Below are 23,906 nucleotides of genomic sequence, written 5' to 3'. Positions count from 1 at the left end.
CTCGTGGGTACATCGCAGGATCCCTTCCAATAGTTTCTCATGACAGGACTCCCGTACTTTCAGGAAAAGCTACTAAGATTGTGATGAACAGCTGTTTGGTGTACTAGCAAATGACCAGGACTAGCCCTGGTGGTGATCCCCTCATTGGTTCACAGGAAGTGCCTATCAGCAGCTGCATCACTAAACCTCCACACTAGGTGGTACCTCTTACATGAAGTACCTTTCCCTCTGCTTTTGGTTTCACGCTAGAGACACTGGAGAAAGCCTTCTGGGCCTAATCTTAATGTTCAATAACAGCTGCAGTCAAACTAGTAGTTGTTGTATACTGAGATGAACAGAATCCATGAAGTGCACAATGTTCATGAGCTTTGGATTGACATCCGCCAATTTTCTATCATTAGAATGTCAGCTGTATTGGATTTGTTCATACTTTCTGACCTGTGATCCTTGTTGAATTTGAGCTTCCAGCTGTCAGGTCTTAGAGTGGCTTTGCAAATGCAAATCCCACACCAGAGTATTATACACCAACATGTGTATAACAGGGAAACATGCGTACAAAAATGTGTATATTTGGAGAACTGTGTACAAAAATGCATACATTTAGATAAATAAATGGAGTGATTCATGCATTGATACTTCTACACTGGACTGTTGCAATGCACTCTATGTGGGGCTGCCCTTGGGGTTAGATTGGAAGCTGCAGCTAGTGCAAAATGCAGTGGCCAGGACACATAGTAGAATATCCTGTTGTGCACATATTATACCAATGATGAAAGAATTGCACTGGCTGTCAATATGCTACTGAGCTGAGTTTAAGGTTTTGCTGCTGTCTTAAAAAGGCGTCAGCAGCTTGGGCCAGGCTGTCTGAGACACCGTCTCCTTCTGTATAGACCAGCCCATTCACTGAGATCACTGGAGGAGGGCACCCTAATCATGCTGCATTTAGCAGAGCTACATGTTATAGTGACTTAAAGGAGGGCTTTCTTTGTGGTGGCCTCCATATTGTGGAATGAGTGACCTCCCCTTAGTGATCCAATGGACACCTATGATGAAAGTGTTCCGCCAGTTAGTAAAAACCTATTATTCATGCCAACATTATTGTTGGCATAAATAGACATACTGACTAGTATAGACATACTGACTAGGGCTGATGGGAGCTGTAGTCCAAAACATCTGGAGGACATCAGGTTAGTAAAAACCTATTATTCATGCCAACATTACTGGACATACTGACTAGGGCTGATGGGAGCTGTAGTCCAAAACATCTGGAGGACATCAATGTAGATGAAAGAAAATTGCTGCACTGTATGTGGAGTATATCATTTGACATAGGTGCATAATCAGAGAATGTTAGAATAAAGTGGAGTGTTTTTTGAATCCAGCATTTAAATATACCAGTGGAAGAAGCTGGATGGATGCCAGAAGGTAAAGCATTCTGGTGGTAAGGAGCACCAATGGGAAAAGGGTGCAATCAGGAATCTGAGGATGTACTTTTGGGTTTACAGAGGACAAGGGTATTAGAAGAACAGAGGGAAAGAGAAACAATAAAGAGATAGAGAAGGGCAGATTGATAAGTAAGTGCACGGCTAGCCCAAGGCATTTTGCTATCTGAGGCAGAGCAGCAAAGGCCCTTCCCCCTTCCCAGCCAAGATGCAGTACCCACGGCCAGTCCTGTTCTTTTTGCACCTGAGGTAAAAAATAAAAATCAACAAGTGCCTCTGCCCTTCCCTGGTATTAAAAATACAATATTAATAAATGTACACTGCAATCCTATAGATGTCTCCTCAGAAGTAAGCCCCACTGAATTTAGTGGGACTTACTCCCAGGTACGTGTGTATCGGATTGCACCCTAAGTAACTAACGATCTGCACCCTTTCATGACACTCAGAATCAGCTGCTTGAGGCAGCCACCTCACTTGGCCTGGGAGCAAGAGAATTAAGATGTTTGAAAGTCAATAGAACATGTTTTAGTACAATCTGAAAACAGACATATGCCCCAAGCTGAGCTGCTGAGACGATCCTTTTGGCAGACTTCATAACATTTTTATTAATGATCTGCTATTATTTAATCTTCACTATATGATGAAGCATAAGCATCAAGGAGCAGTATCCAATGGTGTCATTCTGCAAACTCAAATAGTGCTAGCAGAGCTTTGCTGAATCTTTCTGTTGAGGAAGCGGTTGCCCATTACACTTGTGCAATTGGTTGCAAGCAGAATGTGCAACGGGTTGCACCATGGGTTGTACAACCATTTGCGCAAACATAATTTTAGTTGGATTCCTCTTTCCGCTAGTGCAACGTCATTTGTGTTAACAGAATGACACAGTTGGATACTGCCCAAAGTTATTTAGGTCATTACCTATAATTTGCCTCCATAGGAAAGTAAAAATAACTTTGTATATCTTCATTAATCTGAGGTGTGAAATTTTTGCATATTGGATCAATGTTCACAATAGACTATAAGGCTTGAATCAACACTTCAGCCTTGCAAATATCTACAGCATCCGTGCTTGTGAATACAAAGCTCCCATTTTAATGCTGACTTCTATCAAAATTAAGCATTGAATTTAGGATTGAACATGATGATAGTAAGTAATCTGGCTTTCTTTAAAATGGTGGAGTACGCACTTTTTCAAATATAAGTTACGATATTCATCCATTGTTTCCATTTCTTTGTTGTGCAGCTCATAATAAGACAAATTCAACAGATGGAGGTATTTTCAGACCGTGTGTGCTGTGCTTTAGTGGCTATAGTATTAATGATCTTTGCAGTGACAATATTCCAAACCATCAACTCTGTTTGGTTGATGACACTAACAAAGCTTATTGGAATTGATGGAAGAGGGAAGAATATGTGGGAAAGTTAACATGGGGGAACGCTATAAGCCACTCTGTTCTCAATAGAACCCTATTAGTCAAACCCGATTTATACTAAACACCGAGTTACACAAATTCATTCTGTGTGTTCACTGCATAGAGTAGTGTAAATCATGTAACCCCATGTGAATTGCATTCCCATTTATCCAAGCTTCTAATATCTGAATGATTTGGAAGTCGTCCAGGATAAATGGGTACATACTGTATTGGAAAACAGCAGCTCTTTGGCAGTTATGAAAACTGCCCCTTTGTGCATGCATTTTGCATGGTTTAACAAAGTGCATGTCCTAAGCAAAGGCCTTTACAATAATTAGTTTTATGTACAAAGGTGAGATCTAGTAAGCACTTGCAACCTCAGAACCTCATTGAGATCAGCAGGACTGTGCTAGCACTGAAAAAGAATTTTTGAAAAGCTGAAGGTGAAATTCCTGGTTCCAGTGAAATTAATGGTAAAAGCCGCCATTGATTGTAACATACCTTGGATCGCTTCTTGGAAAGAAATGCATTCCAGACATAGGCCAAGTGACATCAGTGGAATTTTCTCAAGGGTGAGATAATCTATGATCAGTATATGGAGCTGGCCAGAAAAAACACGCACATTAGAAGTAAATCCCACCAAATCCAAAAATACGTGTACATTTTGTGATCTAATTATACTTCAACATGCATAACATTTAACTATTGATCTTCAGGGAAGAAATGTCAACTACAGAATAGGTATTTCTATACCACAAACTTATAGGGCTTTTATACAAGTTTAGGTGTCATGCTTTCCCCCTAAAATTCCTGGGAATGACGCTATGAATTGTCTTGGAGAGCCCAGCCCACAGAAGTCCAGTTGCCCATCTTCTCTGAGCAGACAGGAATGACTACTAAGTCTATAGCAATATGTCCCATACATTTAAGATAGATAGACATTTCAGAATTCAGTAGGGAGAGGGCAAAGAGCTTTTGAGATACAGTGCAAGATTCACTGCAAATTTTAAAGACCCATTCTTGGATATATTTAAGATAAAACTGCAAGAACAACAGCAAAGACACCAGTTTATTTTCAGAGCATTTGTTGTGGTTACTTGCATACCTCATTATAATTATAGCGAGGTCATCCACATTGGATAGAATCCTACCTCCTCCTCCTCTTCTTTTAAACAAAGGGATTTGCACCTTTGGCAGGCATATCTAATACATAAGCCGATTTAAGTGTTTATAACAATAGCAATTCAGTGTGCTTAACCAATGAACTGGCCAGAAATACAAAAGGAGGAGATGGTCCTCCCTAAATGTTGCACCTCACTGGAGGTTACATGCCATCTATCTACCTTTTTTAGCTTGTCTGTTCCCAGGGCCTCTGGGAAGGTAACAATATACTTAACAAGCAAAGAGTGCAGATTGCACTGGCAAACAGTATAAATCACCATGATCTCTTATGCGTCTGATGTGCAACTGATCCTGTAGACTGTGCAACCAAACCATGGATTTGTGCTCAGTAAGAATGGTGGCAAATGTGGGGAATCATGTTCAACTGTAGAATTTCATGAGCAGTACCACAAACAGGAGTAAAATGTAGTGTAAAATGTGTCAATAGCAGATGGATATTAAGGAGGCATATGGTACTTTCTGCAATGTCCAAAACACTAATTTTATCTCTGTCTGAGGGCATTTCTACCCCAGCCTAAAATCCTGCATTTAAAATGGGGCTTTCTGCTTCCATTTTAAAAGCAGGATCACAACGGACTCCCATTACACATGCTTCCTTTCCCCCTGTCCTTTTCCCCTCCTTCTCCCCCTTATCTGAGTCTTCCATTATCTTTTGTTGATCTTGCTCCTTTCCTTGCCGCTTTAACTCTTTTCATGGAGGAAACTGAAGTGGAACACAACAGGGTAATTTGATAGCTCATTATCTGTGATTTATTTAAAAACGGAACAAAGGGCATTTAGTGCAGGAGGGTCACAGCAAGGTCATGGCGTCATGTAAAGAGCCCGCAAACTTCCTTGAAGGAGCAATCTCAATCGCGGGATAAAAGCTCTGTGTGATGAAGCCCTGAAAGAGAATCTCTCTGGTAGATGGAGTGCTTCTATCTACATTAAGCCAATGAACAGATAAAGCAATGTTTGCAATGTTATATTTGAACAGTGAGATGTTGCCAAAAGAATACCGAAACCATAACTATTTATTTAAAGTCTACTTATTAAAAACAGTAGGTTGGATCCAGAATTAGTCATGTGTACAGTAGACCCACTGAAATCAATGGGACTAACTTGTCCCATTAATATCAATGGGTGTATTCTAAATATGACTCAAGTTTGGAACCCATCCATTCACTCGCATGTCTTCTTGGAAAAGAATTCATATGGTGACAGCCAGTTATCTGAAAGGGTCACCAGTGAAAATAGCAGGAGACTCATACAAGTGTTTGCCTGGCAATCTTTTTTTTTTTTTTTTAATGTTGAACCATCCAGAAAATCAGTGTCAAATGCATTCTTGGGGAATGACAAAGACTCTCTGGAGAGACCATCACTGCTAATTGAGCAGCCAGTTTGAATGTGGAATATCAGTGTCTTACAAAAATCTGGAGAAACTACAGGGCCAAACTTGAAGTGACATTTGTCATGTAGTACAACACTGAGTAGTTGATTTGTTTAAAAAAATATTTCAGCCAGCATGGAGGCCTGCTATTTGCAATGGGAAGAACGCTTCCATGGGTGGCAATGAGAACTTCCATCCCATTACAAATAGCAGGTGCAACTGGCTGTGTGCGTGTGTGATTCTGATCAGGACTATGGCAGGGGCGAAAGGTTAAAGCCCCCCATCCTTCCCACCACAATCCTGATCCAGCTTCCCCCCCCACCCCTCCAGCTATTTTTAAAACAAAAATCAGTGACTCAGCGCCAAACTATGTGACAAATGTCACATCTAGTTTGGCCTTTATTGGACTCAGTCCAGTGTAGAACAGAAAACAAAACACGTCCTGAAAAGACTGTATGTGGGCATGATGAAGATTGGCACCTAAATGCCTTCAGCATGTCTTGAAAGCTAAACATTCTCCCCGCTTGCCCATTAGATGTGGGAGAGGGCTGTACTTCAGTCGCTACAATGAAGCTCACGAGAATGGAAGACCAAGCCACTGGTGCTTCCTCCTCTTCTCTGCATCATGTAATGTCTGACTGTCATGTGAATTCTTCACGCACAAATCAGCAGCTAAGTCATCATACTTCTGCCTTTGGATGAGGCAGGAGGAAGACAGACAATGTCCTGTTCTGCTCTGGCTAGCCTATGACCCCGCATGGCACTAAGCAAAGGCCTGGCGGGTTTTGACTTTGAATGAGAGACCTCCAGCAGCAAGACAGTGGTAGTAAGTACAGGTTCCAAATAGCAGGAGGAAGTACTGCAAGATCTGTTTGTTTGTTGATGCAATGTATGAGTTGCCCTATAGCCAAAACTCTCAGGGCGGCATGTGTAATAAAAATGAACAGAATGAAATGAATCACCCTGTGGGATCTGGGAGAGTTCACAGGGAAGATGAATGTTGCTTTAAGAGTGGTTTGAGCTCAACACATCTGAATAGCAAAGCAGGCCTTGGAGAGTCTAAGCCATGCCTCATTGCTGAGGGCACGGTCCAGGCTTAGAGTAATGCATCCTGGCATCACTGGATGGCACCTAGGTGAATTCTGGAATTGCCGGAGAGCCTGTGTCTGTTACGTATCTCTGCCAAGCGCTTGTTACGCTTTTAATGGAGTGAAGAAGCTTGGGCAGTTTGTGAGCTGTGGATTCTACTGCCTCGCTTGAGGTCTCTGAAGGTCAGACATTACTTTAAATGCGTGTCTAGCAGCTATGTCCTCTTTTCATTTTTATTCTAGAGTAGGGACAGGGCCCCAAAGCCCCTTACCCCCGGCACTAGGATTCCAATCCGGATCAGGGGCCCTGTGACCCCTGATAGGGGAAAAAAAGACATAGCTGGTAGAGACAACTTTAAAAAGTGTCTGTTTTGGCCCCGAACATCTGGCTGTATGGCAGGAGTGGGCAACGTGTGGCCCATCAGCTGGATCCCACTGCCCCCCCCCCATTGTAATAACATTAAAAAAAAATGAAATTGCACCTGGAACGGCCATTTTGAAGCCTTTATGGCCTTAGCTATGACAAAGTTCCCAAAATGTCAAAATTAGCTTGAAAATAAGCTACTCAGGACACCATTTATTTATTTAAAATTTGGGAGGCATCACGGGGAGAGGTGTGGCCCATGGGGGGATTTGGGGGGCAAAATGGGGGATTTGGGGGCAAAATGGGGGATTTGGTGGGCAAAATGGCCCCAGACCTCCTGAAGGTGCCCACCCCTGCCTTGGCGTTTAGAGCGAGGCCTCATTTTCTCTTCTTCTGGATAGCTTGCCCTTTCCTCAGACTAAGCCAAGGGTCCCCAGACCTTTTGGGCTGGTGGGCACATCTGGAATTTAGAGAGTGCCGTGGCCGCTCTCACAAAATAGCTGCTATGTGTTTGTGTGTCTCTGTGTGTGGGGTGTGTGTGTTGCCCATTCATAAAATGGCTGCCGTGCTGGGCATGGCTAGTCAGAAGCCACTCTTTTTCTAGAAGGCAAACGGTGAGACTAAAAGAAAAGTAACTTGGCCAAGAACCTAAGTACAAGGCAGAGGTGAGGTCTGAGTTCCAAAGCACGAAACCACTCTTTTGAACCCAAATAAAGGTCATGCTGGAGGGAAGCACTTCGTTTTGCAGCATGCTTGTCTCCCAGGCATTTATTTGTAATTAAATACTTTTTTTCAATTAAAAAGAAATCCGATTAAAATGAAGAGGGACGGGAAGCCTGGCAGGTGCCAAGACAAGTGTCTCTGGGTACATGGGTGCCCGTGGGCACCATACTGGAGACCCCAGGACTAGGCCTCAGTTCAGTTTGGCGTCTATGAGATGATGGAGACAGACTCCTGCTTAGTCAAGGCATCTGGGGAGTGGAATATTATACTATGCAGTACTGGATTACACAGACTGCAAGTTTGTTTTCATTGTTTGTCCGTTTATCAGTATTTATATCCCTCCTTTCTTTACGTGGACATGCTCAACGTGACATACAAGTTAAGAAAATACAACAAGTAAGCTATAATACAAACTAAAAATAACAATGAATAACAAAGAGCAACTATAAAACATACCAGCGAACAGCAACAATAAAATGAAGGGCATATATGCAGTAACTGGGTCAGTGGGAGTTCTGTGGCATTGGCATTCGCTGCACAGGGCCTTTGAGGAAAAGCTTGACATCCTCATGAACCTCAGCTCAGCCCCTTCGCTGTGGGAAAGAGTGGGTACAGGCAACTGGGGCTGTTCAGTCAGTTCATTTCTCTGAAATGAACAATATAACTAAATTTTACTATTGATGTGGATTCTGTCCAATTGCGAATCCCCTCATCAGAATAAGGAAAGATCAATCTCTTTAGCCTTTTAGATGTGCAAACTTAATCTCCTCTTGTTCAGGTTCTGGTCCTTTAATATCCTTATCAAATCCAACCTAGAGATGTGAAGGTCTGGGGGGAAAAACAGGGGGAAAATGGCAGGAAACCCAGGAAAATTAAGATAAAACGGGTATCTCCCATTATTTTCCAGGGCGGGGGGAATTTGTGGGGGAAAATTACCCTGCTTTTTTTGGTTTCCCCTCCCAATTTTTCTGGGTTTTTTTAGGCCTTCACATCTCTAGTCCAATCTCACTTTTCATTCTCTTCTCCAGTACTGCAGCCCTTACTAAACCCAGCCTGCAACAAGCAACATTCACTCTTTTAAACAATAGAAGTCAACACTTATATTCTCTTGCTTCTGACAATGCTCAAAGAGGCAAGAGGAAACCAAATCAGGAGGGTGAAGAAAACTGATTCCCCTTTTGAGGCTATCCTGTGGCTAGCAAGAAAGCACACAGTGACTGGCACATGTCCACCCAGCCAGGTTTAAGTGTGAGTGCTGGTGGCGACCATGACCACTTGCATCCTTGAAGCATTGTGATAAAACAAATCAGGTGAGGCAAACTTAAGTAAAACAGCCCTAATGGGGCCTCATGGGTAATTGACACTGTCCAGAATCCATGGGAATGTAGGATGCAATTTAACTGACATCTTCAAAAGAAACTTGCGTATATCCCCCAGCAGAACAAAAGCAATAAAGGGGTAGATGTGAATGGATGTGATGTTTGTTCCTTGCATGGCAACAATTCATCCTCCTGCTCATATATGGGGAAATGATAGAAATGTCTGCATTAAACTGAAAGCAAATGACATGTTACCTTGGTGAATGCATATTCCCAAACCTTCATCTACTGTGGTAACATGCAGGGGCGGAAGGGGCATTTGTAGCTGAAAATTGGGGAAGGAGAGTGCTTAATTTCCTTTGCACTTGCCAATTCTTTCCCTGAAAATGCTTCTCCTGGAAATTTCCCCCTCAGCTGGGCATACTTCTTTGAGTGTTGGAGCTCAGCGTGGAAAAGGAATTTACAGCCTGGGGCACATTTGCAGGGGAGAACCATTGGTCGGGGGAATAGTTCAGTATGCCCAAATGCTCACTGAATCTCCCCTCCATGTGCCCCCCTGCCCCTGTGTTTGACTTATGATGAAGAAAACACATGCTTGTAAGCTTGTGTTTGCCTCCCAGTGTGTTGTTGTTGTTGTTGTTGTTCAGTCGTTCAGTCGTGTCCGACTCTTCGTGACCCCATGGACCATAGCACGCCAGGCCTTCTTGTCCTGCGTTCTCTCCCGGAGCGTGCTCAAGTTCATATTCATTGCATCCGTGATGCTATCTAGCCATCTCATCCTCTGCCGTCCCCTTCTCCTTTTGCCTTCAGTCTTTCCCAGCATCAGGGTCTTTTCCAGGGAGTTTTCTCTTCGCATTAGGTGGCCAAAATATTGGAGCTTCAGCTTCATTATCTATCCTTCCAATGAGCAGTCAGGGTTGATTTCCTTTAGGATGGACTGATTTGACCTCCTTGCAGTCCAGGGGACTCGTAAGAGTCTTCTCCAGCACCACAGTTCGAAAGCATCAATTCTTCGGCGCTCAGCCTTCCTTATAGTCCAGCTCTCACAGCCATACATTACTACTGGGAAAACCATAGCTTTGATTAGACGGACCTTTGTCGGCAAGGTGATGTCTCTGCTTCTTACTATGCTGTCTAGGTTTGCCATAGCTTTCCTCCCAAGGAGCAAGCGTCTTTTAATTTCATGGCTACAGTCACCGTCTGCGGTGATCTTGGAGCCCAAGAAAGTAAAATCTGTCACTGCTTCCATTTCTTCCCCTTCTATATGCCAGGAAGTGATGGGGCCAGATGACATGATCTTAGTTTTTTTAATGTTGAGTTTCAAACCAGCTTTTCCACTCTCCTCTTTCACCCTCAACAAGAGGCTCTTGAGATCCTCTTCGCTTTCTGCCATTAGGGTGATATCGTCTGCATATCGGAGGTTGTTGATAATTCTCCCGGCAATCTTAATTCCGACCTCTGATTCATCCAACCCGGCATTTCTCATTTCTCTGCATATAAGTTAAATAAGCAGGGTGACAATATGCAGCCTTGTCGTACTCCTTTCCCAATTTTGAACCACTCGGTTGTTCCATGTCTGGTTCTTACTGTTGCTTCTTGACCCTCGTACAGGTTTCTCAGGAGACAGGTAAGGTGGTCTGGTACTCCCATCACTTTAAGAATTTGCCACAGTTTGTTGTGATCCACACAATCAAAGGCTTTAGCGTAGTCAATGAAGCAGAAATAGACGTTTTTCTGGAATTCTCTTTCTTTCTCCATGATCCAGCGAATGTTGGCGATTTGATCTCTCGTTCCTCTGCCTCTTCGAAACCCAGCTTGTACTTCCGGTAGTTCTCGGTTCGCATACTGCTGAAGCCTAGCTTGTTTGAGCATCACCTTGCTGGCATGTGAAATGAGCGCAATTGTGCGGTAGTTTGAACACTCTTTGGCGTTGCCCTTCTTTGGAATTGGAATGTAAACTGACCTTTTCCAGTCTTGTGGCCACTGTTGAGTGTTCCAGATTTGTTGGCACATTGAATGCAACACTTTAACAGCATCATCTTTTAGGATTTTAAATAGCTCGGCTGGAATACTGTCATCTCCGCTAGCTTTGTTGTTACTAATGCTTCCTAAGGCCCACTTGACTTCACTCTCTAGGATGTCCGGTTCAAGTTCAGTGAGCGCACTATCATGGCTATCAGGGACATTCAGATCTTTCCTGTATAGTTCTTCTGTGTATTCTTGCCACCTCTTCTTAATCTCATCTGCTTCTGTTAGGTCCCTGCCTTCTTTGTCCTTTATCATGCCCGTCTTTCCCAGTGTGTAGTACTTACTGATTGCTCGGAGCTTTGGGAGCAAGTAAGTTGGTTTATTTATTTAGGACACAATCCTATGCATGTGTAGACAGAAAGAAGCCCGACAACTCCCAACATTCCCCAGCCAGCCATGCTGATTAGGGAATGCTGGGAGTTGTAGGACTTTTTTTTGTCTAAACATTCATAGGATTGTGCCCTTAGTTTATCTCCTGCCTTTCTGCCAAAAAAAGACAGTCACGGCAGCTAACAATAAAATCCAGATTAAAATCTTATCTAAAACATAACATAAAAACAAATATATTAAAAGCACAATTAAAAACACAACAATAAAAGAAATAAACAGCACCAATGAATTAAAAACCTCTTCAACAACAGGCCAGCTTATACACCAAATACCTGCTTGAATAAAAATGTCTTTACCTGCCGGTGAAAGGACAACAAAGAGGGGGCCAACCTAGTCTCTCTCTGCAACTTAAGTCAAAGTGATATTTTACTTAGTTCTTTGTTCAGTCAGTGCCTTTGGCCTATAATAGATGTAGCTGGGCACAATCCACTGAGCATTTCTCTTGCACAAACTCTCTCTTGTTGCCGCTTCCTTTAACAGGAGAATTCCGAATTGATTGTGCACTCGACAGTGGGTTGCAATGTGAAAACCTGGTCTCCTGATACTGATTGACGGAGTCTTTAGGGTTGTTGCTATTATTCCCCTTTTAATTATTTGTTATTGTTTTGTTGATGCGACTTGTGAAACTTTATGGACATTCAGAATACTCCTTTGCATTTTTCCTCAGCCCTGTTATATTTGATCCTGCAAACTTTACAAATAATGCAGCCTGGAGAATTAAACAAAAGGAACTTTATTTATACACTGAGCAACTTGTATAAGACAAAAAACAGCAACTGGTCTAGGTTTATTTTCCTTACTTAGTATTCTCCAGTACTGTTTCCCTCATTACAACCACTCACAGGACACTTCTGGCTCCTGCTTGGGGTCACTGGCTGAATCTGAAAACAACGAAGTCCTGTGGCATCTTATAGACTAACACATTTATGATGGCGTAAGCAATGGAGGCTGGTGGCGCTACACCTTAGATAGCTCTTTTAGAGTTCTGACTGGTTCTGACTGAAACCTGGAGCAGATACACTGACTCACTGACATCGGAGCCACCAGCCTCCACTGGGTGTAAGTCAGCCTTCCCCAAGTGGTGCCCTGATGCATTGGCTGGGCATGATGGGAGATGCAGTCCAACACATCCAGAGGGCAGTAGCTTGGGGAAGGCTGGTAGAAGCTTTCGTGGACTAGAGTCCCCATCATCGGATTCACTGGATGCACTTGGCAGCTGAGCCAGCACACATGGCCCAACTTTAATCTTATACATCCGAGCAAAGGCGCCTTAGTGCGTGCATAGAACAGGGTCCAGCACTGGCATGGAAAGAACTTCCTTACTCATTTCCTAGGGAAGGTAATTTTAACACATCTTATCCTTGCATGCACTTGCCTTTGGGGACTTGCCATGTATATAGAAATGAGTCATTGTATTACAGGAGTTTTATATAGAGACACTGAATATAAATTGTTTACATTTTAGGTACTTTTTTTTTTAACCCCAATTTGCTGTATCTAAATCTGTCAGCAGGGGTCCTTTTGATAATTCACTGGTGGAATACATGTGGCATGAACTCTTTTCACTGATGGTGGATGAATTTGCAAGACCAGACAATTAACAGGGCTGGCCTGATTCTATACGGAATCCAAGCATTTACTTAGGGTAGGGATTTTTAGGGGTACCAGTGAGGCCCACAGTGTTTGACTCAGAATCCAGTCTGAGAGGGGGTTACCCTAATATCCTTTGCACAACCTTTTTGGTCCTAAGGGCTGCATTAGATGCTGGTTTGGTACATGCGCATACATGCGCATACACACACACAGACACGTATACACACACATAGACATGCATACACACACATAGACACATATGCACACATAAAGACACACATGCATATACACATACATATTCCAGTGATCCTGAGGATCAGATCCTTAGGCTGTCAGGTGGAAGAAGTACAAATCCTTCTCTCCACTCCTTCCCCCAGCACTCCTGATACAAATTATTCTTACTTCACTGGTGCTACCAGCAAGGAAAAAGAAATCTGTATCACAATCTCTGGGGGAGGGAATTCAATAGTGGCAGCAAGGAGGGCCAGAGCGCCTGTGGTGGGCCACAGTTAAGGTCTCCGGGGGCTGCATGTGGTCCCTGGGCTGCAAGTTGGGCACCCCTGCTTTGCAAAGAGGTATGGGTTAAATACGATCTGAGAATCACACTCCTGAATTCTTTGTGGCATTGCAAGAGATTCTGGGGTGTACCCTTGGCGACATGTGATGCAGACCACACAATGTCTGAGGCAGGACCTGGTGGTCAAGAATCATTCATTCATTCATTCATTCCTATACTGCCCAATAGCTGAAGTTGTATGGACGGTGGTGTTTGGGGCCACAACCGAACAGGATGTTCACAGCAGTACAGGAGTTGATGGGGCTGGGACCCTTGAATGGACCACAGAAATGCTGCAGATAGGGAAAAACTCGGTTTGGTGTGGAAGAGGGGAGGGCCACCATTTTTGGTCCAGGGGCTGGGTTACCCACCTTCCCCAACCTGTGAGGCCCTGATCTGAAGTCCTGTTCCCTCCCATGACATCATCTGCCCCACCCCACCGACTTTTCCAATTAAAAAAAAATCACCTCCATGCAGAGAGAGGCATGGAGCTCTGTGCCTCTCTCTGTATAGAAAAGGGGACTCACCCTGGCCTAATGGTGCAGGGGAATCCTCATCTCCAATCAGAGATAACAAAGGGATTCCCCTTTGTGCCACTTGTCCTCTGATTGGGAGATGAGCAGTGCAAAGGGGAATCCCTTTGTTATCTCTGATTGGAGATAACATTCATTCATTCATTCATTCATTCATTTAAAAACATTTCTTGGCCGCCTTTCAGAATTCCTCTTCCCCAGGGGGTGGGAACTCAGGAGGGCAATGGCTGGGCTCTGCAGAGGCTGTTCAACCTTCTGTGGGCCGGATTGGGCCTTCCACAGGCGAGATTAGCCGTGTGGGCCAGGGGTTACCCTCAGCTGGTGTAGAAGGAAGAGGCAAAGGCCTGGTCTATATGCTGCAGAATGAAGTGGTAAAATACACAGAACATGTAGCTGTTTGAGTATGTGGACAGTGGACATGATCCTACTTCCCACCTCCCCATACATTTAGTGTATTCATGGAACACAGGGAAAGCAGCCAATGGAGATATGAAGACTCTTATTCATGTCCTCTTGAATGCTGGGCATATCACCCAGTGAACTTGCTGCTAAATTGCCTCTGTGCTGTGCACCTCTTTCAACAGTGTAGGCCGTATCTTCTGCTCTAAGACATTCAACTAGCTAAGGCAGGTGCCCCTATAATTTTGACATCTAAGGAACTGGACTCATTTGCCTCTGTGTTTGGGCCTGCCAGTGACTGGGGTGTCGTTTCAATTAAGCCCACAGCTCTGCCTACCCTAGCAGGAGTATCCTAAAGTATTCAGTGTGACCAATGAGATGCAGTAGTGCGTAAGTTTTAACATTTGTTCATGCCACAGAAGCCATCTTTTTGAGAATAACATTTGGGTTACCATGATGCAGAATTCTGATGATTTGAGCGTGGAGTACACATAACTCTATGTGTGTGTATGTGCAGAATTGGTGGGAAATATGGTTTTATCATTTTGTTTCTTAAAACATTCCCAAACACAAAACCCAACCTTGAAATCTATGCTCTTTGCATTCAGTAATTATTTGGGATCAATCCTTTGCATTGGCTTTGCATTAATGCTTTTATATTGTTTTATCTTGTGCTTTTTGTTTTTAATTTTTGTGAACCACCCAGAGAGCTTCGGCTATTGGGTGGTATAGAAATCAATCAATTAAATAAATAAATACAATAAACATTCAGTGAGCTTTCTAAAGTGAAAAAAATTGCTCATGTTTGACTAGTGGCTGATCTTTATTATGAATCATTTTATTAATGTCTTTGAATTCCTCCATACAGTTTTTGCCCGAATCCTGAAAGCTCCTGAATCCTACAACGTCAGCTTTGGCTCTGTGGTAACACTACGATGTGCAGCAACAGGCATTCCAACTCCTACTATAACATGGCTTGAGAATGGAAAAGCTGTAAGTGTCCTTGCCATTCCTAAGATTTTGTGGTAGGACCTTGCATGATTCTTTAACCAAGGTTCTTGGATCCTTTAACCAAGGTTCGCTGTCACTTGGGCCCTAAAATCAGGAAGAAAATAATAAGCAAAAGATAAAGGCCTTTGCAAAGCAAGCAATGTTGCTGAATGTTGAATGAAAACACAACTCATTCTACTTTCTGATGCAGCTGTACTGTATGACTTATCTGTCCTGAGTCAATCTTGATTGACAAGCAACTTGTTGATATGAAGCCTGCACATACCAATGAATGGACACCTTCCCTATCTAGCAACACTCCCCCCTTTATGGCATATTCTGCAGACCTGGGCAGGATTGTTGAGTTTTGTGGCAACTTCAGCGTAAGAAAATGTGGTTGTCCAGCAAGAATAGTGCTGGTCCTCAAGACAACAGAGTTTAAGAATCATTAGCCTAAAGCTCAAAATGAATGCCTAGAATGAGAAGGTGAAAGAATCAATGCAAGGTTCGGCAAACATTTAAGTGATCTGGGGGAAGTGCCTTAGCTCATTGGCAGAGCACCTGCTTTGCATGCAGAAGGTCCCGGGTTCAATTTCCAGCATCTCCAGCTGGGCCAGGAAAGATCCCAGTCTGAAACCCTGGAGAACCTCTACCAGTCAGTGCAGACCAGGGCTGGGCAACTTCGGAGGGCCCAGGGCCCAGTTTTGACCCCTAGAACTTAGTGGTGGCCTCCACCTCTACAATTGTTGCTGCCAAATTGTGGTTGAATTTTGATGGTGATTTGGCAGTGAAACCCTCCCCCCCCCCATTTTAAAACAAGGCATGCGGAGAGCGTGACCCTTGTTTTAATGCAAAGTCATGCTCCTGGAAGCTGCGAGAAGCACAGTTTTGCATTATAACAAGCTTTATTTCTTACCACTGAATTTGGTGGCAGGGCAGTGGCAATTTGGGGATGGCAGGAGCCACGAAAAAGGACAGGGGAGTCCATGTAGCAGACTCCTGGTGTGGACAATACATGTACCAATGGTCTGACTTGGTGTTCTATACTCTTACTGGGTTCCTGACCATTTCATTTTCTCTTTCTCACTTTGTCATCATGATGTTTTTATTCCTACTCTTAGAATCATAGAATGGTAGGATTGGAAGGGGCCTACAAGGCCATCGAGTCCAACCCCCTGCTCAATGCAGGAATCCAAGTCAGAGCATCCCTGACGGATGGCTGTCCAGCCTCGTCTTGAGCGCCTCCAGTGTGGGAGAGCCCACCACCTCCCTTGGTAATTGGTTCCATTGTTGTATTGCTCTAACAGGCAGGAAGTTTTTCCTGATGTTCAGCCGGAATCTGGCTTCCTGTAACTTGAGCCCATTATTCCGTGTCCTGCACTCTGGGATGATCAAGAAGAGATCCTGGCCTTCTCCTCTGTGACAACCTTTCAAGTACTTGAAGAGCACTATCATATCTCCCCTCAGTCTTCTCTTCTCAAGGCTAAACATGCCCAGTTCTTTCAGTCTCTCCTCATAGGGCTTTGTTTCCAGTCCCCTAATCATCTTTGTTGCCCTCCTCTGAACTCTCTCCAGTTTGTCTGCATCCTTCTTAAAATGTGGTGCCCAGAACTGGACACAGTACTCCAGATGAGGCCTCACCAGTGCTGAGTAGAGGGGAACTAGTACTTTCCGGGATTTGGAAGCTATGCTTCTAGTAATGCACTCCAAAAGAGCATTGGCCTTTTTTGCAGCCACATCACATTGTTGGCTCATATTCAGCTTGTGATCGACAATAATTCCAAGATCCTTCTCGCTTGTCGTGTTGTTGAGCCACGTATCCCCCATCTTGTAACTGTGCATTTGGTTTCTTTTTCCTAGGTGCAGAACTTGGCAGTTATCCCTATTAAATGTCTTTCTGTTTTTTTCTGCCCAGCGCTCCAGTCTATCAAGATCACTTTGAATTTTGTTTCTGTCTTCCAAAGTATTAGCTATTCCGCCCAATTTTGTGTCATCTGCAGATTTGATCAGCATTCCCTGCACCTCCTCCTCCAAGTCATTAATAAAAATGTTGAAGAGCACTGGGCCCAGGACTGAGCCCTGCAGTACCCCACCCGTTACTTCTCCCCAGTTTGAGAAGGTCTTATTGATAAGCACTCTTTGAGTCCGATTCTGTAGCCAACTGTGGATCCACCGGATTGTTGTTTCATCTAGCCCACTTTGAGCTAGTTTGCTCATCAGGATATCATGGGGCACTTTGTCGAAAGCTTTGCTGAAGTCGAGGTATATGATGTCTACAGCATTCCCACAATGTAGTCCACAACGGCGGTGACTTGATCAAAAAATGAGATCAGATTTGTCTGGCAGGACTTGTTCTTGACAAATCCATGTTGGCTTCGAGTAATCACTGCATTGTTTTCAAGGTGCTTCCAGATGGATTGCTTTATCATCTTCTCCAGAATTTTCCCAGGGATTGATGTCAGACTGACTGGTCTGTAGTTCCCAGATTCCTCCTTTTTACCCTTTTTGAAGATAGGGACCACATTAGCCCTCCTCCAGTCATCTGGAACTTCACCCGTCCTCCATGATTTCTCAAAGAGAATAGACAGTGCTTCTGAGAGTTCTTCTGCCAGTTCCTTGATTACTCTAGGGTGCAGTTCATCTGGCCCTGGAGATTTGAACTCATTCAAAGTAATTAGGTGTTCCTTGACCATATGCCTATCGATCTCAAGCTGCAATCCTGCCCCTTCAGCCTGTACTTCACCTTTGCCAGGGGGGTCATAGACCCTCTTTTGGGAGAAGACTGAGCCAAAGTAGGAATTGAGCACCTCTGCCTTTTCTTTGTCAGTTGTTATCATTTTGCCATCCTCATTTAATAGCTGAACAACCATTTCTTTCCTTTGCGTTTTACTATGCATGTAGCTGAAGAAAGCCTTTTTGTTGTTTTTAGCATCCCTCGCTAACCTCAGCTCGTTCTCAGCTTTAGCCTTCCTGACGCCATCCCTGCAATTCTGCGCTACCTGGCTGTACTCTTCCTTTGTTACTTGGCCTTCTTTCCACTTCCTATATGTGTCCTTTTTTGTTTTCAGATCATCTCTAAGCTTTTTGTGAAGCCACATTGGCTTCTTCTGTTGTCTTCCACCTTTTCTTCTTGTTGGAATTGTTTGTAATTGTGCCTTGAGAATTTCCTTTTTTAAAAGCTCTCACCCATCTTGGACTCCTTTTCTCGTTAGCGTCGCTTGCCATGAGACCTTACTGATCATTGTTCTGAGTTTATTAAAATTAGCTTTCCTAAAATCCAGGGTACGCATTTGACTACACTCGGCTTTTGCTTCCCTTAGAACCAAGAACTCAAGTACAATACGGTTGCTTTCCCCTAGAGTTCCTGTAACTGCTAGGGGTGGACGAAAGTCACTTACCTGTCGTCGAAGCTTGTTCGCGGTGGGGGGGAGGCGCTTCACTGCTCCCCCCGCGAAGTTCAGGCCGGTGGGGGGAGGCTTCCTGCCTCGCCCGGCCGCGAACTCCAAAATTAAAAAAAAAAAAAAACGCCCCCGTGATAGGCTATGTGACGATTCACGTAGCCTATCACGGCTAGATCTGCAAAGTCAGCCGTGATAGGCTACGTTAATCGTCACGTAGCCTATCACGGGTGACTTTAAAATAGCGTTTTTATTATTTTCGCCGTAGTCTACGTAAATCTTTACGTAGACTACAGCGACCAAATAAGGAACGGGAATGGCGGCTCCCTATGGGGGCCGCCATTATCCGTACGCGCTTTTTAAAAATTTTTTTTAAGTCACCCATGAAAGGCTACGTGATGATTAACATAGCCTATCACGGCTGACTTTGCAGATCTAGCCGTGATAGGCTACGTTAATCGTCACGTAGCCTATCACGGGGGTGTTTTTTTTTTCTTTTATTGCAATGGCGGCGGCGCCCCGCACGAACACCCGCCGAACTGGACCCGCTGCCGGGAGGGACATTCGGCAAAGGTAAGTCCCGTCCCGGGGGGGTGCGGGGGCGGGGGGGGGTGCAGAGAATTTCTCCCCGAAACTTGTTCGGGGGGCCGAACACGTTGGCGCTCGGCCCCCCGAAGTTTCGGGTAGAAATTCTCTGCCATCCTTAGTAACTGCTACTTTATCCAATAAGTCATCTCTGTTGGTTAGGATCAAGTCAAGGATAGCCGATCCTCTAGTTCCTTCCTCTACTTTCTGTAGGAGGAAGTTATCCACCACACAAGTCAGGAATTTCCTGGAGGGGCCATGTTTTGCAGAATTTGTCTCCCAACAAATATCGGGGAAATTGAAGTCCCCCATTACTACAACATCATGCTTCCTTAAAACATTGGCTATTCACTTTTCAAAAGTTTCATCCTCGTCTTCTCCTTGATTGGGTGGCCAGCAGTAGGCTCCGACCATCAGGTTCCTTTTATTCTTTGCTCCATTTATTTTGATCCAGATGCTCTCGATGGGGCTACCAAGCTCATCCTCCTGTATTTCTGTGCAGAGATATGTATTTTTCATATACAGTGCAACCCCACCTCCCTTTCTGTTCCTCCTGTTCTTTTTGAACAAGTTATATCTAGGGATGTCAGAGAATTTTGCCACGAATCTCGGGGAGGCCGAATGCCAACGGTCTGCCCCCCCCCCGGGACGGGACTTACCTTGGGCGAATCTCCCTGGCGGTGGCAGCGGCTCCGGCGGCGGTTCGGCGGCGGCAGCTGTGGCGGCCAGTCTTCCGACTGGCTGCCGCCGCCACCATTTCCAGTAAAAAAAAAAACAAACGTGATAGGCTACGTAAAGATTTACGTAGCCTATCACGGCTAGATTTTTAAAAAATACCGTGATAGGCTACGTAAATGTTTATGTAGCCTATCACGGCTGAGTAAAAAACAACAACAACAACCGTGCGTACGCAAATGGCAGCGCCCATGGGCGCCGCCATTTGCTTTCCTTATTTTGGCACGTCTAGTCTACGTAAACATTTACGTAGACTACTGCGAAAATAAGGGGAACGCAAATAGCGTAGATGCTACGCTATTTGTGTTCCCCTTATTTTCGCCGTAGTCTACGTAAATGTTTACATAGACTAGACGTGCCAAAATAAGGAATGCAAATGGCGGCGCCCATAGGCGCCGCCATTTGCGTACGTGCGGTTGTTGTGTTTTTTTTTTACTCAGCCGTAATTTACGTAGCCTATCATGGCTGACTGCAGGGACGCAAACGGCGGCGGCTATGGCCGCCGCCATTTGCAGACCCGGCCGGCCAGGATTCGCAGTGGGAGGGACGGGGCGCCTGCCCCCCAGCCAGAATTTCGGGGGGAGGGACGGAGCGCCTCCCCCCCACCGCGAATCAATTTCATCATAAGGTAAGTGACTTTCGTACATCCCTAGTTATATCCTTCAATTGCTGTATTCCAGTCATGAGAGTCATCCCACCAAGTCTCAGTTATACCTATCAAGTCATAATTTCCCTCTTGTATTAAGACTTCAAGTTCGTTCTGTTTGTTTCCCATACTCTGGGCATTAGTATATAGACATTGAAGACCATGTGTTTTATAGTCTGGCTTTCTTCCTACATGTGTCTGAAGACTATTATTGGGCACTATTAGAGCTGTTCTCTCAGTTGCAGTGCATGAGCCTACGTCCATTGTTACCTCCAACTTTACATCTCCCTTCCCCGTAGGATTCAGTTTAAAGCCCTCCTGATGAAGTTCTTCATGCTGTGGCCAAACACATTCTTCCCAGCCTTTGTGAGGTGCAACCCGTCCCTTGCCAACAGCCCATCTTCCAGGAAGTATAGCCTGTGATCCCAGAATCCAAATCTCTCGCGCTGGCACCACCTTCATAGCAGTCATTCACCCAGAGTATTTTTCTTTCCCTTTCTATCCCTCTTCTGACTACTGGGCCCCTAAGTTCTTGAGTTTCCTTCCCAAAGCTTCAAAGTCTGACGTGATTTCTTTGTAGCTTCACTTGGCGGTATCATTTGTTCCCACATGGATGACAAGAAAGGGATACCTGTCAGTGGGCTTTATGAGTGCAAGCAACGTTTCAGTCACATCTCTAATCCGTCCTCCCAGGAGACAACATACCTGACGAGTCCAAGGGTCTTCGCGACATACTTGGGTCTCGATCCCACGCAGCAAGGAGTCTCCCACTACTACCACTCTTCTCTTCTTCTTGTTGTAGGCCTGGGTTTCATTGCCTCTGTTTGACTGACCTTCAGCCTCTTGCTCACTCTCATGTAGGTTCCCCTGTGATTCTTCCTCTGCAGGCTGTCCTCCAGTCTCATCCACAAGTACCTGGAATCGGTTCCACAGCTCCACTGCTTCCCCTGGTGCTGAGTGGCGTCTAGTTCCTCTTCTCCTAACTGTCACCCTTTTCCAAGGAGTATCCTGTACTCCATTTTTCTTCTCCTCAGCATTTTCCACTTCTGCCTCATCTTGATGTTGCTCTTCAAGCTTCTGGTCTTCCCTTTGCTGCTGTAGTTCCCCCATTCTGTCCAAGAACTCTTCGTGTTCTCTTATTCCCCGGAGGGTTGACAGTCGCCGCTCCAGTCCACTTACTTTTTCTTCCAGCAGCGTGATCAACTTGCACTTGTTGGAGGTATAGGCCATGTTGTTCTCAGGCAAGAAAACAAACACTGCAGACACCTTGCAGGTCACCACCACTGGAGAGTCCTGTCCTTCCATAGCCTCTTTTCCCTTTTTGTGTCTAGCTTTGTGATTGTTCTAGACTAGCCTGTGCCTGCTCCTCCACTCAGTAGAGGTTAAAAGCAGAGTCCCACTGGTGTGGAAGTGTGTGTTACAAGACAAATAAATGAAAAAGAAAAAGTTAGTTAAAAAAGAAAAAAAAATGTTAGGTGCCTCCCCCTTGACCTTCCCTGCCAAACTCCCCTGGCCAACTCCTGTTTGCTCCCCCTGTCCGCTCGCTCTGGTCGCTTGCTTGCTTCTGTAGTCCCTGGACCAGCTGGAGCAGCTTGCTCTGCTCTGCTCTGCTCTGCTCAGCTGGGAGGCGGGAAACAGACTGAAGCTTCCCGCCCACTCAGCTGCTGGGAGTACTCAGGCCACCCCCCCCCCAATTCAGTTGGAGCTCTCAGAAGCACCTGGTGAGCTCACAGCCACTCAGAAGGATAAAGGGCAGCCCCCTGGGCTTCCTGCAGCCCACTTACCGCTTAGCCGCTGTCTCCTTTGTCTCTTCTACCACTGCATGGTAGAACCACTCATACCACTCTTAATTTGGATTCTTTTCCTCAGCCCAGCAATTAACAACCTATCCTTGCCTCTTCCCACTACCTGAATCCTCTTGTGCCCTCCATATTTAGATTGCAAGCCTGTGGGCAGGAATTCCTTCTGCTCTACTTTGCATAGCATCTAGCACATTTTAGAAATAAATAACAGCCAGAGTTCCAAAGGTTCTTGTGGAGGAGAACTTCCCAGTCGATTGTGTCCCAGAAAAATAAAGGGGAAGTGGGGAGCCAAATGGATTTTTCACCCAAAATGTCATGGCCAGACCTGACTGTTGCCCTGTAATATCCATCAATAATGGTACTTTAATGGGTCTCCATGAGCTGGCAAATTGATGGAGAGCTGACCACTAGTACAGTGGATCTGAGGCTGAATTCCATCCCAGCACTGAATTTGACTGCATCTATAATGTGAAAGCATGAAACTGGGCAACTAACCATGAAAAGTCAATGGAGCTTATTTATTTTTTTGAAATCTAGAGTGGCTTTGGCCGTAGAGGAGTGTGTTACATTTGGCCTGCTTCTGTTTGCAGAGCTTTCATATCCACAGTTCATTCCTTTACTGTAGCCATGTTTGGGTTGGGCTGTCAGCGATTTGGCATTCAAGCCTGCAAGGCAAAAATCAACTGTGCTCTCCAAAACCAAATCATTTAAAAATATGGTACGCACAACTTTGTTGCGTGAGTGCCTGCCTGAATCCTTCGCCAGGAACAGATGGAATAAAGGGTACCTATTTGAACACTGAGTCTGGCCAGTAGCTTATTAGGTGGGCTTTTATGGACAATTTCATGGAGGATATGGCTATTCGCTGTGATAGCTAACAGTACAATCCTATGCAAGTTTATTTAGAGTAAGCCCTGTTGGGCTTACCCAGTGGGACTTACTCCTGGGTAAGTGTGTATATGAATTACAGTCTAAATGGAATTTAAACTTAAGTATAAAGTGGGGATTTTTAAGTATAATAGAGGATTTTCAGTACCCCCAAAAAAGTACAGTTCCCAGCATTGTTTGGGGAAGCCATGACAGTGAAACTGTTATAAAACTTATATAAACATATAGCCTAGGTATATGCTTGGTGTCTTCTTGGTTAAATTCTTTTAATGGGTTTTTAAGAGATAAAAAGACTTCCTTGACAGTGAGCCATGGGATTTCTGTATACAAGAAATTATAATTTAACAGTCTTGCATTTCAAGTAGAAAAGCTAACTGTCAGCTTAGAAGGGCTAAAAAAGCAATTACTTGCAATGTTCACAGGGTTTTCTGCAGCTATTTTCTATTAGTTTCCAGAACGTAAAT

General features: G+C 44.5%; 1 protein-coding gene across 1 annotated transcript in view; it reads left to right on the top strand.

Moving 5' to 3' along the window:
- MUSK (muscle associated receptor tyrosine kinase) overlaps positions 1-23,906 on the top strand; it is a 79,610-nt gene that overhangs the window by 18,980 nt on the left and 36,724 nt on the right. Inside the window, exon 6 of the mRNA XM_084832153.1 lies at positions 15,267-15,391. Within this exon, the coding sequence (XP_084688279.1) occupies positions 15,267-15,391 (125 nt within the window). The remainder of the gene's footprint in view (positions 1-15,266; positions 15,392-23,906) is intronic.

The sequence above is a fragment of the Heloderma suspectum genome, chromosome 2 (assembly GCF_057233095.1).
Source record: "Heloderma suspectum isolate Gila_16-S chromosome 2, 16-S_ref, whole genome shotgun sequence".
In the NCBI taxonomy this organism is placed as follows: Eukaryota; Metazoa; Chordata; class Lepidosauria; order Squamata; family Helodermatidae; genus Heloderma; species Heloderma suspectum.
Note: the sequence above shows the minus strand (reverse complement) of the source record. Positions and strands in the feature narration are given on the sequence as shown.